This window comes from Moschus berezovskii, chromosome 19, assembly GCF_049115385.1.
Source record: "Moschus berezovskii isolate FMDL1 chromosome 19, NW_MosBer_1.0, whole genome shotgun sequence".
Taxonomy (NCBI): domain Eukaryota; kingdom Metazoa; phylum Chordata; class Mammalia; order Artiodactyla; family Moschidae; genus Moschus; species Moschus berezovskii.
This window is the reverse complement of record NC_142478.1, coordinates 3,770,200-3,784,624: the sequence shown is the minus strand read 5'-3', so window position 1 is coordinate 3,784,624 and position 14,425 is coordinate 3,770,200. Positions and strand designations below refer to the sequence as shown.

The 14,425-nt window shown below is 37.4% G+C and overlaps 1 protein-coding gene across 1 annotated transcript in view; it reads right to left on the bottom strand.

The window, feature by feature from the left end:
• Positions 1–990: 990 nt before the first annotated feature.
• The window catches only part of TLL1 (tolloid like 1), a 337,312-nt gene continuing 323,877 nt past the window's right edge, over positions 991–14,425 (bottom strand). The window contains exons 20-21 of the mRNA XM_055405024.2: positions 7,501–7,751; positions 991–6,363 (exon numbers count right to left, since the gene is read on the bottom strand). Coding sequence (XP_055260999.1) covers positions 6,229–6,363; positions 7,501–7,751 — 386 coding nt within the window. The 3' untranslated portion in view covers positions 991–6,228. The remainder of the gene's footprint in view (positions 6,364–7,500; positions 7,752–14,425) is intronic.

Sequence of the window (14,425 nt, the reverse complement as noted above, 5' to 3'; positions counted from 1 at the left end):
TCAAGATTGCTGGGAGAAATATCAACGACCGCAGATATGCAGATTACACCACCCTTATGGCAGAAAGTGAAGAAGCACTAAAGAGCCTCTTTATGAAAGTGAAAGTGGAGAGCGAAAAAGTTGCGTTAAAACTCAACATTCAGTTAACTAAGATGATGGCATCTGGTCCCATCACTTCATGGCAAATAGATGGGGAAACAATGAAAACAGTGACAGACTTTATTTTCTTTGGCTCCAAAATCACTGCAGATGTTGATTGCAGCCATGAAATTAAGAGACGCTTGCTTCTTCGAAGAAAAGTTATGACCAACTTAGACAGCACATTAAAATGCAGAGACATTACTTTGTCAGCAAAGGTCCATCTAGTCAAAGCTATGGTTTTTTCAGTAGTCATGTATGGATGTGAGAGTTGGACTACAAAGAAATCTGAGTACTGAATAATTGATGCTTTTGAACTGTGGTGTTGGAGAAGATTCTTGAGAGTCTCTTGGATTGCAGGAGATCCAACCAGTCTGTCCTAAAGTTGATCAGTCCTGAATATTCCTTGGAAGGACTGATGCTGAAGCTGAAACTCCAATACTTTGGCTACCTGATACGAAGAACTGACTAACTGGTAAAGACCCTGATGCTGGGAAAGATTGAAGGCAGGAGAAGGGGACGACAGAGGATGAGTTGATTGGATGGCATTGCTGACTGGATATACATGAGTTTTGAGTAAGCTCCGGAGTTGGTGACGGCCAGGGAAGCCTGGCCTTTTGCAGTCCATGGGATCATAAAGTGTCAGACATTACTGAGCGAATCTATTGAACTGAAATAAATATCTATGTCTTTTGGCATAAAATCACAAAAGTTATTATAAGAGACTCTTTATTCCCATGAAATTCAAACACAACTAATAGACATGGAGTGGTATAAAAGTGACTTTAACAAATTTATTATATTCCTTTGAAAAATTTTTTTATAATTTAATTTTTAATTGTACCCCTCATGTCAGACTTTATTTTTTTGGGCTCCAAAATCACTGCGGATGCTGATTGCAGCCATGAAATTAAAAGACGCTTACTCCTTGGAAGGAAAGTTATGACCAGCCTAGATAGCATATTAAAAAGCAGAGACATTACTTTGCCAACCAAGGTCTGCCTAGTCAAGGCTATGGTTTTTCCAGTGGTCATGTATGGATGTGAGAGTTGGACTGTGAAGAAAGCTGATCGCCGAAGAATTGATGCTTTTGAACTGTGGTGTTGGAGAAGACTCTTGAGAGTCCCTTGGACTGCAAGGAGATCCATCCAGTCCATTCTAGAGGAGATCAATCCTGGGTGTTCATTGGAAGGACTGATGCTAAAGCTGAAACTCCAATACTTTGGCTACCTCATGCGACGAGTTGACTCACTGGAAAAGACTCTGATGCTGGGAGCGATTGGGGGTAGGAGGAGACGGGGACGACAGAGAATGAGGTGGCTGGATGGCATCACGGACTCGGTGGACATGAATTTGAGTGAACTCCGGGAGTTGGTGATGGACAGGGAGGCCTGGCATGCTGTGGTTCATGGGGTCGCTAAGAGTTGGACACGACTGAGCGACTGAACTGAACTGAAAGAATATCCACTAAATATTGTTTTAGGATAGATTGACATATTTAAGCCTCATTATCTATAATCCTTTTACTCTATTTGTCCTTTTCAGGTGTTTTCATGTTTAAATAATTTTAATGGCACTCCTTTAAATAGACCCCTCCTACCACTTCAGTAAAAGCAAGAGAAGACCCAGCTGGCAGTTCCTTCTATCTACACATCTCATGATGCATATTTAGGGCCTGCTTCTGTTTTCATAGCCTTTAACCAAAGTATATTTCTACCTACATGTCTTCCAAAGTTAGAAGTTGAGATTTATTGCATTGACTTTTTATTCAAAATATTTGATGAGAGGGGGATTATATATATGAGACAGGGTCAGGATCTTAAACAGTGTTTGGAATCACCATGCATTGACCTCTGCACCAGGTAGATGTCATGGTATTGACTAGAATTACATGGTAAGCCTGAATTCAATTTGAATACACTGGCAGGGAGTAAAAAGAATGTAGGTTCAGTGCTGGACAATTTTAAAAGTACATGTCAAAACAAAGTTGGAGACTAATAATATTTTACCATGTATAGCAGCCAGGTTTTTCATTTCCTAAGCTAATGACAAAATTTCTCAATTTTATAACAGTAAAAATAAAAGACTAAAAGGAAAATATTCATTTATAACCATTTACTATGTACTAATATAAAAATCCACTCATAAAGCAGCTTTTCTTTCTTTGTGATAAGGTCATATTTTTTCTTCTCAAACAAAAAGCATCACTGCAGTTCAAGTTACAGATCTTTACATGGTAATTTATTTTTCCTGTTTTCTTCTTCCCATGGTGGATTTAATAAATGGTATTAAAGGTTTTCTTTTATCCAAAATATTCTTGCTAAATAATTATAGTTAAATAAAATTTCCAAACATTTTGATAATTGTTTCAATTGAAAGTTCTTTTTAATTTGCACATGGCTGTAGTTTACCAATTTTAAACAAACTGATAATTCATTGCTTCTTTTTAAAAAATTTATCCTTTTGAAGAATAATAAATGCTTTCAGAGATTTTCTACATATGAGAATAAAATATCATTATTTGATGCTTGTTATCAAAAATAGAAAAAATAATAATCAAATGAAAGACTAACGTATTTAAAACAAATTGAACAGAATTTGAATCTGATACTGTAGTGTACTGAAACTAATCCAAGGTAGCAAAAATTCAGTCAGTACAGGCAGGGAACATTTAGGGATTTTGGAAATAGAGCTGCTGTTTCTCATATATTTCTTTAAAAATATTGTTTGTGCAGTTATGTTAAGTATTGAGCTTCTAAATAACTAGAGTAATATTCAAAATTGACTTTTAAAAATAATTTAATAAAATCATATTAAATGGGAGCAGATTTTTATATGTAGAGTCAGTGAGGATTGTATAGGAGTTAGAACTTCAGCAAATAGACAGTATCAATACAACCAAGACTAATGTAGAAGCTGATGCAAATGTTGAAAATAAATTTACAAAAGCTAATAAAGTGCCTAGAACAGTAACTAACCATTATTACCACAATAACAAAGAAGCTGTTTGTGTTTGAATTTAACAATACACCTAAGCCAAAGTTGAATTAATATAAAAATAATACGCAGTGAGCAGATATCATACATAAGGTACAATAAAAAATTAATGTTCCCATTGAAGACCTAAGTTATGACAACCTCTTTGAGTGTGCCTTCTAAATACTTTACTTCCCAGTTGTGTGAGGGCAGCTCATTGAGGCCTTATAAGATATCAACCAGAATAATATCCACAGTATTTCTTAAAAACACTACATTTTCCCTACCACATCAGACAAAATAATTTAATGCACTTATTTTAACAAAAGGCCCATAGTTACTAACTCCAAACTATATAGTAGCTTTTTTTGTTTCTTAAATTTCTAGCATTAACTGTGGTTCTAAAATATATCTATAGTTGATATTTTAATTGTCATGCTATTACTGAAATTAACCAAGTTTATTCTGAAAGTTCTACTGTAATTCACCTCTAAAACTGACTTATGTGGAAAGTTTCATCATAAAAATATATTTACTATATATGTATATATCAAGATTGATTCTACTACATTTTTAGAATAAGCAGAGTTTTATATCAGACAATTTGAGTTTTAACATCTAACTTTACACTGTAACCCTGGGAACATTATATTCTTTCTTTGAACCTCAGTTCCTAAACCATAAAATGAGACCATCACCACAGTTCTCAAAGGGTGGCATGAAGTTGAAAGAGCTAGTGTATGTGCTTAGTACTGGGCTGGGAACAGCATAGTATACCAGGTTTTAATGATTTTTCTTTTCTCCTCTCAATTCCCAATATTTGGCTCACTGGAGATTGGTGAAAAAAAAATAGAAGAAGTTACTGGAATAAATCAGCTCCACTAAAAAGCTCCTTATATTGCAGGCAATATTTATACATTTCCAAAGCAATGTTCCATGAGATCAAAAGATTGTTTTTAAAAATGTATTTACATAATACAATTCATACACAAGAAAAGATTTTCAAGGCAACAATGGAAAAAAAAACAAGCTAAATCTGTGTGTACAGTTTAATTTTAAAATGAAGAAAGATTTTCAATTTTATTAAATATTGAATGTTCATGGACAGACAACAGAACCAAAGCTACTTCATACAGTAATCTATATCAACATAAAAAAATATCAAAATAGAGTTTCTCTGAGGGAAGGAGGCTTTTTTAAAACAGGATTGATAATAATGAGAAATTCCCATTATTTGTCCATGAAACAGCTTATGAAAGTTGCTACTTCAAACAGGATTCTAGCAGAACTTGGCACGAAAAGTTAAACTTTTCAGCCCCCCACTACTTTTCACCTTCTTGTAGCTTCACTCATTCAGACAATCTCACATATACATACATTAATATTAAAAATAATCCTAGCTTTAAAGCAGAAAACTAATTTTCTACAATAAAAGTAAGTCACCATATTTATATCTAAAGATCTCAGTCACAGAAATTAATTTTCCTCGTAGAGATGCTAACTAACATACTACTATACTCAACTTTTCAAAAAAGGTGTGTCTCTTAGGAGGATCTGCTCAATCATTCAAAATAATTCTAAGGCATTATAAGCAGTTGTTCCACAGGACAAGTGCTACCCTTGCAATGACATATTTTTGAGACATTTAGCAAGTCTTTAGTCTTCAAGTGCTACCAGCCAGACAGAGACATTTGTAGTCTACAGGTGGTTGGTTCAAAGGTCAAAAACTTTGTTTTAAAAAAATGTTTATGGAATAGCACCATAGAAAGTCTTTCAGAAACAAATCTTGTTGTTGTTGTTTTTTCAACATACATTTAAAAAATCTGAATTCTAGGAAGAGAAAGAAAATTTTCAGTTCTAACAAGGCTTACCCACTTCATTTCATTAAAAAAAAAAAAAAATTAACCTTGACAACATCAACATTAACAGCTACAACAGATCAACAACAAAAGGAAGAATAGCAGCAGTAGAACTTGAGCATGAGTCATCTAGGCAGTCACTTTAAAAGGATCCGGTTCACACCTGTTGGGAATTATCTCACCAAGTTCATAAGACATCACGAGGCCTCTTAAATTTGGTGTGAAAAGGCAGCATTTCTCACTGAAAGAACTGAGTTTACCGATAAACTGGGCATTTTCCAGCACTTAAATTATGTCTGCTGCTGCTGCTGCTAAGTTACTTCAGTCGTGTCTGACTCTGTGCGATCCCACAGACAGCAGCCCACCAGGCTCCCCCGTCCCTGGGATTCTCCAGGCAAGAAGACTGGAGTGGGTTGCCATTTCCCTCTCCAATGCGTGAAAATGAAAAGTGAAAGTGAAGTTGCTCAGTCACCTCCGACTCATAGCGATCCCATGGACTGCAGCCTACCAGGCTCCTCCATCCATGGGATTTTCTAGGCAAGAGTACTGGAGTGGCTTGCCATTGCCTTCTCCATAAATTATGTCTAGAATTAACTAAATGATAGACACTACTGATATTTCAAACTTGTCAAAGGTCAGGAAAATGAAATGGTTTCAAGATCATTTATGTTTCAAAGAGGTAAATTTAGCCTGCAAGTGAAAATAATGAAGCTGAAATATTCCAGTTTCCAAACACTGGTCATACCCATATTTAAAGTATAAACCACCCTTAAACGACTTCCACTTCACGTCTGGTTTACATTGCCTTCAAGATGCACAGTCAAAGCAATTACCCTAAGATTCGAGGAGAGGGTTTTCCAGTTTACAACCTGTAAGATCATTTTATTTCTCCCATATATTGAGAAATTGTCAAAATGAACACTGTGCAGAGTCACAGACCCTGAAAGGAGCTATTTGAATTGTGAAGCATCTGTGTTGTGCTGTGAACAAAGAATTGTGAAGTCTTCTTTGAATCATGATGCTCTTTCACCAACTTTATTTATATTTATACTGTCAAGGATGGAGTTCAAATATCCTGGTAATGCTCATCAGGGTTAGCTGGAAACTTCTCTTGTAGTACAGAGATAATTCTGGGCTTGCAGTTTTCTTTTGCTCGAACTCACATGAAACATTTGTGCTAAAATCTTCATTTTAAAAAAGAAATACATCTTCTCTGCATTATACACATTCCTTTATGTTCTGATGAAGGTTTTGGTTATTTTTTGGTATGTGCGGAATCTGGATATCTGATGCTTTTGTATCTTATATGAAATCCTTTCTTGCTGATTGTGTCATCAGTATGAAAATGAATTAAAACTGTATCACCAATTGAATAGATTTCTTCTGGTGGCTGAAGACAAACAAAGACACACAAACAAAAACAAACAATAAAATGAATTATTTTTTCTTCAATGTAATTCATATTTGGAAATTTGGTATAAAATTGAATCCTCCCAACAACCTTGAAAAGTAAATAAGAGTGACTTAATTTTACAGGGGAGAAAGCTTGAGTTTCAGAGAACAGATGATGTGCTCAAGATCACAAAGTTGATCAGTGATGTAGCTGAGCTTTGAACATAATTAAGTCTGCTTCCAAGTTCTGGAACTTGGTGTTTTTCCCCAAAATTTTAAACCAAGTTCCTTTGATTTACAAGTAATTAAAGTAAAGCTCAGAGAGAAAAAAGAGACATTAAAACTATTTCAGAAGCTGCTCTGAGGCAGAGCCGCTTCCAGAATCCAAATTGTCCATTCCTTCTTGTTTTAGTAATCTAAGTACTGAGAAGCACTTTTGTTTCATTTCAGTTGTAATTTGGACAGGAGTTCAACATTATTCAAGTTCAATATTATTTAATAGTTATTGGTAGAAATTTGAAAAGTGGAACTAAAGCTTTAGAACAAAATATGTATTCAGAAGAACGTTTGATATTAATGTGCTGAATCCTGGGAGGAAAGCATTGAGACAACCTTAAGCTTTCCTTTTTCTTATTTGTCATGTTGATGCCCTCTAGCCTATTTTTATTACTGTGTCCTGTGCACACTGCATAGGAGTGCTCCACACTGGTGGCAGATCCTGCCTCTTATCATATATATTGTTGAGAGGGGAATCTCAATTTGAATTGTGCATATTCTTTTTCTTCTATGCTTTAATTTAGAAGTTTGAAAAACTGTCATGGTGTATGTTAAGGTATATTGCTTTTAGCTAATTAAATATTTAGTGCACAATTAAACACATGAGTTAAAAAAGTTAGAATGTGGACAGTAACAAGAATTATAGTTACTGAATTCATCTGTCTTGTTCGATGCTACTGAGCAAATTCACTAGCAATAGAGAAGGGAAGAGTCATGTTATAACTTATCAAGCTGTCAATAATATGATGTCACATTTTTTGGTAAAAGCATTAGTGACTTACACATCTTACATATATCGAATCACCAATTTATAGGTATTTTTATAATGTCTATGGTATCCTGTTGGTACTGTATTTACCCCTGATCCACAGAATCGACCAAGCCCCACTGCTGTTGAATCAAGACCATCAAAGAGCTCAACGTAGTCATAGCCACAGTCAGCTTCTTCTTCCACTTCAAAAATCTGGAAGGATAATTCAAGTCGAGAGCCCCGTTCTGACACTAACAGCCATTCACAATCAGCTTGTCCTGGGTAGTTGTTATCACCAAACTGAGCATGTGAGTACAGATCTCTGGGTTTTGATTCCACTTTCAGTCTGCCACCACACTCTGCCCAAGGAATAAAAATGAGATAAGTGAGCTCAATGAGCTTTAACAATTCCAATTTCTCTTTTAGTGTAGTATAACCACTCTATAACTTCTGTATTCATTTCCATGGTCAGTTATGCTTCCCATATTTGAAGATTCCAATGACGTAGTGGATATTGATAGGCCCTAGGTTTGGTAGGTGGGGTTTGGCATTTCAGCTTCACACTTACTAGTTCAGTGACTTTGGATAAGTGACATCGCTTCTCTGATACATAAGGTAAAGTGCAGATGACAACAATAGTACCAAACTTAGTGGGCTTTGAGGATTTAACAGGTGAAAATCACTTAAAACAGCACCTGCCATATAGTAACCAGTCAATCCTAAAGGAAATCAACCCTGAATGCTGAAGTTGAAACTCCAGTGCTTTGGCCACCTGATGTGAAGAGCCGACTCATTGGAAAAGACCCTGATGTTGGGAAAGACTGAAGGAAGGAGAAAAAGGGGGCAGCAGAGGATGAGATGGTTGGATGGCATCACCGACTCAATGGACATTTCTTCTTGTTGTTCATTCTCTAGTCATGTCTGACTTTGCAAACACATGGATTGCAACACGCCAGTCTTCCCTGTCCTTCACTATCTCCTGGAGTTTGCTTAAACTGACATCCATTGAATTGATGATTCCATCCAATCATCTCATCCACTGTTGCCCCTTTCTCCTCCTGCCTTCAATCTTTCCCAGCATCAGGGTCTTTTCCAATGAGTCGGGTCTTCCCACCAGATGGCCAAAGTATTGGAGCTTCAGTTTTAGAATCACTAGTTCCAATGAATATTCAGGGTTGATTTCCTTCAGGATTTACTGGTGTGATCTCCTTGCTGCCAAGGGACTCTCAAGAGTCTTCTCTAGCATTACAATTCAAAAGCATTAATTCCTCACCGCTCAGCCTTCTTTATGGTCCAACTCTCACATCTGTACATGACTACTGGAAAAAGCATAGCTTTGACTATACAGACCTTTGTTAGCAAAGTGATGTCTCTGCTTACTAATACACTGTCTAGGTTGGTCATAGCTTTTCTTCCAAGGAGCAAGCATCTTTTAATTTCATCCCTGCCATCACCATCCGCAGTTGTCTTAGAGTCCAAGAAAATAAAACCTGTCACTGTTTCCACTTTTCCCCCATATATTTGCATGAAATGATGGGATTGGATGCCATGATCTTAGTTTTATGAGTCCTGGATTTTCAAGCCAGCCTTTTCACTCTCCTCTTTTACCTTCATCAAGAAGCTCTTTCATTCCCCTTTGCTTTCTGCCATTAGGGTGGTGTCATCTGCATATCTGAGGTTATTGATATTTCTCCTGGCAATATTCATTCCAACTTGTGCTTCATTCAGTCCGGCATTTCACATGATGTACTCTGCATATAAGTTAAATAAGCAGGGTGACAATATACAGCCTTGACTTACTCCTTTCCAAATTTGAACCAAACTGTTTTTCCATGTCTGGTTCCAACTGCTGCTTCTCAATCTACATACAGGTTTTTCAGCAGGCAGGTAAGGTGGTCTGATATTCCCATCTCTTTAAGAACTTTCCACAGTTTGTTGTGATCCACTCAGTCAAAGGCTTTATCATAATCAATGAAGCAGATATTTTCTGGAATTCCCTTGCTTTTTCCAGTAGATGACGGCAATTTGATCTCTGATTCCTCTGCCTTTTCTAAATCCAGCTTGTACATCTGGAATTTCTTGGTTCATGTACTGTTAAAGCCTAGCTTGGAGGACTTTAAGCATTACTTTGCTAGCATGTGGCCACCTCATGAGAAGAGTTGACTCACTGGAAAAAACTCTGATGCTGGGAGGGACTGGGGGCAGGAGGAGAAGGGGACAACAGAGAATGAGATGGCTGGATGGCATCACCAACTCGATGGACATGAGTTTGAGTGAACTCCGGGAGTTGGGGATGGACAGGGAGGCCTGGCGTACTGTGATTCATGGGATCGCAAAGAGTCGGACACGACTGAGCAACTGAACTGAACTGAACGGAAAGTGAGTGCAGTTGTGAGGTAGTTTGAACATTCTTTGGCATTGTCCTTCTTTGGGATTGAAATGAAAAATGACCTTTTATTGTCCTGAGCCCATTGCTGCGTTTCCCAAATTTGCTGACATACTGAGTGCAGCACTTTTACAGAATCATCTTTTAGGATTTGAAATAGCCTAGATGGAATTCCATCACCTCCACTAGCTTTGTTTGTAGTAATGCTTCTTAAGGCCCACTTAACTTCACACTCTAGGATTTCTGGCTCTAGGTAAGTGATCACACCATAATGGCTGTCCAGGTCATGAAGACCTTTTTTTCTATAGTTCTTCTGTGTATTCTTGCCACCTCTTCTTAATATCTTCTGCTTCTGTTAGGATCATATTGTTTCTGTTCTTTACCGAGCCTCTCTTTGCATGAAATGTTCCCTTGGGATCTTTAATTTTCTTCAAGTGGTCTCTAGTCATCCCCATTCTATTGTTTTCCTCTATTTCTTTGCATTGTTCACTTAAGAAGGCTTTCTTATCTCTCCTTGTTATTCTTTGGAACTCTGCATTCACATGGGTATATCTTTCAATGGACATGAGTTAGGGCAAACTCTGGGAGATAGTGAAAGACAAGGAAGCCTGGTGTGCTTCAGTCCATGGAGTCACAAAGAGTCAGACATGACTGAGTGACTGAAAAACAACTTATAGTAGCTCTCAATGAATATTTTTTGTTGTTATACATTATATTGTTTTCACTTTTAAATAACTGTTTTCAAGGACAAGAAAGTCAGTGTTCAAGTTAAATCTTGATATTTTAAGAACCCAGAAGCCAAAGTAATAAGAAATAACTGAAAAAACTGACAATAAAAAAATCCTGTATGTGTCTATGTGCCATATAGAACTCTCTACATAGAATATACAGATCAGTATTACGTTACTTAGGTTGAACTATTTATCTAACTAGATTTGGAATAATGTACACCCCTCATAAATTGTAGTTAATCTTGTAGTTCCAGAACATTATGAGTTATATTCTGTGTGTTTAGCAAACAAAAAATGCTCTTTTCACAGCTTTTTCAGAGATATTAATAAACATATGATTTACCAATTACTACTTCTGTCATTAGAGGTAAATATAACAAATATAATATATACCTGCATAAAATTTACAGTTAACGTATTTTAGAGAATAAAAGTTTTCAAAAATCACTCTTTGTAACCTGGGCTCCCAAATTTTACAATGACTAAAGAGGAAATGAATGTTCAAACTACTGTAAACTTGTGCTCATGTCATATGCTAGCAAGGTTATGCTCAAAATTCTTCAAGCTAGGTTTCAGAAGAACATGACTGAGACTATTCAGATGTACAATTTAGGTTTAGAAAACACATAGAGAAACCAGAGATCAAACTGTCAACCTTCTTTGGATCATGGAGAAAGCAAGGGAGTTCCAGAAAAACATCTACTTCTGCTTCATTGACTACACTAAAGTCTTTGGATGTGTGGATCACAACAAACTGTGGGAAATTCTTAAAGAAATAGGAGTAGCACACCACCTTACCTGTCTCCTGAGAAACCTGTATGCAGATCAAGAAGCAACAGTTGGAATCAGACATGGGACAATAGACTGGTTCAAAATTAGGAAAGGAGTACATCAAGGCTGTATATTATCACCCTGCTTATTCAACTTATAGGCAGAGTACATCATGCAAAACTCTGGGCTGGATGAATCACAAGCTGGTATCAAGACTGCTGGCAGAAATATCAACAATGTCAGCTATGCAGATGACACAATTCTTATGGCAGAAAGCGAAGGGGGACTAAAGAGCCTCTTGATGAAAGTGAAAGAGGAGAGTGAAAAAGTTGGCTTAAAACTCAACACTCAGAAAACTAAGATGATGGCATCTGGTCCCATCACTTCATGTCAAATAGATGGGGAAAAAATAGAAGCAGTGAGAGACCTTATTTTTTTCGGGCTCCAAAATCACTGCAGATGGTGATTGCAGCCATGAAATAAAAGGATGCTTGCACCTTGGAAGAAAGAGAGAGAGAGAAGTCACTCAGGTGTGTCCGACTCTTTGCGACTCCATGGACTGTAGCCCACCAGGCTCCTTGGTCCATGGGATTTTCCAGCATGAATACTGGAGCGGGTTGCCATTTCCTTCTGCAGGGGATCTTCCCAACCCAGGGATCGAACCTGGGTCTCCTGCATTGTAGGCAGACACTTTACCATCCAAGCTACTATGACTAAAGTCGACAGCATATTAAAAAGCAGAGACATTGCTTTGCTGACAAAGGCCCATCTAGTCAAAGGTATGGTTTTTCCAGTAGTCATGTATGGATGTGAGTTGGAATATAAAGAAAATTGAGCACCGAAGAATTGATGCTTCTGAACTGTGGTGTTGGAGGAGACTCTTGAGAGTCCCTTGGACAGCAAGGAGATCCAACCAGTCTATCCTAAAGGAAATCAGTCCTGAATATTCATTGGAAGGACCGATGCTGAAGCCGAAACTCCAATATTTGGCCACCTGATGTGGAGAACTGACTCATTGGAAAAACCCTGATGCTGGGAAAGATTGAAGGTGGGAGGAAAAGGGGACGACAGAGGATGAGATGGTTGGATGACATCACTGACTCAATGGACATGGGTCTGAGTAAACTCCGGGAGTTGGTGATGGCCAGGGAAGCTTGGCCTGCTGCAGTCTATGAGGTCACAAAGAGTTGGACACAACTGAGCGACAGAACTGAACTGAAGGGGAACTAAAGAATCTCTTAATGAGGGTGAAAGAGAAGAGTGAAAAAGCATGGCATGCGGTCCCATCACTTCATGACAAATAGATGGGGAAAAATATGGAAACAGTGACAGATTTTATTTTCTTGGACTCCAAAATAACTGCAGATGGTGACTGCAGCCATGAAATGAAAAGACACTTGCTCCTTGGAAGAAAAGCTATAACCAAGCTAGACAGCATATTAAGAAGCAGAGACGTCACTTTGCCAACAAAGGTCCTTATAGTCAAACCTATGGTTTTTCCAGTAGTCATGTACAGATGTGAGAGTTGAACCATAAAGAAGGCTGAGCGGTGAGGAATTAATGCTTTTGAATTGTGATGCTAGAGAAGACTCTTGAGAGTCCCTTGGACATCAAGAAGATCAAACCAGTCTATGTAAAGGAAATCAGCCCTAAATATTCATTGGAAGTGATGATGTTGAATCTGAAGCTACAGTACTTTGGCCACGTGATGCGAAAAGCCGACTCATTGGAAAAGACCTTGATGCTGGAAAAGGGGAAGAGGGTAGCAGAGGATGAGATAGTTAGATAGCATCACCAACTCAATGAACATCAGTTTGAGCAAACTCCAGGAGATGGTGGAGAACAGAAGAGCCTGGCATGCTGTAGTCCATGGGTTCACAGAATCAGACATGACTTAGTGACTAAACAATAACAAAGAGAGTAGATAAAAGTAGAGGAAGCCTACAGTCTCCTCCAACCAATTACACACAAGCATGACTTGGCATAGGGAGAAAAAGGAAGTGACATGAAAAGTGCAGGAGAAATTAGAGTTTCATTCTGCCCTTATTTTCAATTACTGAGAGGTTACCAAGAAGCAGAAATTTCATTATGAAAACCAGGAAAGTCCCCCCAAAAGTGGGATGAGTTGGGAGAGAACAGAAACAAAAATACAATGTGGAAAGATTTGGAGAGATAAACCAAGGGTTATTGAAACACAACTTTAATCCTGGTGTGGTCTTCTGTGACCAGACAGTCCTTGGCAGCACCATGTGAAGGTGAATTAGGACAGCTAAAATTCTTACTTAGATTTTTTCAGGTTGGTATATGGTTTACTCACATTTTGTTTTGGTGATTTTTTTATTTTTTGTCATTTTTATTTTTTTAAATTTATTTATTTTAATCGAAGGCTAATTACTTTACATTATTGTATTGGTTTTGCCATACATTGACAGGAATCATTCCCCAGGATGGAACCTTATTCAGATGTGTCTGAATACAAGTAGGCTCAACCAAAACTCTGGGCACTGACACATTCAGAGTGCACATTCAGAGACCTTGGTGTGACTATAGATGCAAAAACCTCCACCTAGTGTTTCAGTCGTGAGAATGCCTTCCATATCATGTTAAATGATAACAACTATGTATAAAAGAATGAAATTAGAACACTTTCTAACACCATACACAAAAATAAACTCAAAATGCATTAAAGACCTAAATGTAAGACCAGAAATTATAAAACTTTTAGAGAAAAATATAGGCAGAATACTCTTTGACACAAATCACAGCAAGATCCTCTATGACCATATCCTAGAGTAGTGGAAGCAAAAGCAAAAATAAATAAATGAAATTCAATTAAACTTAAAAGCTTTTGCACAGCGAAGGAATCTATAAACAAGGCGAAAAGACTACCCTCAGAATGGGAGAAAAAACAGCAAACAAAACAACTGACAGAGGATTAATCTCCAAAGTTTACAAGCAGCTCATTCAGCTCAATACCAGAAAAACAAACAACCCAATCAAAAAGTGGGCAGAAGACCTAAACAGATATTTCTCCAAAGAAGACATACAGATGGCTAAAAACACATGAAAAAATGTTCAACATCGCTCATTATTAGAGAAACACAAATCAAAATTACAATGAGATATCATCTCACACTGGTCAGAA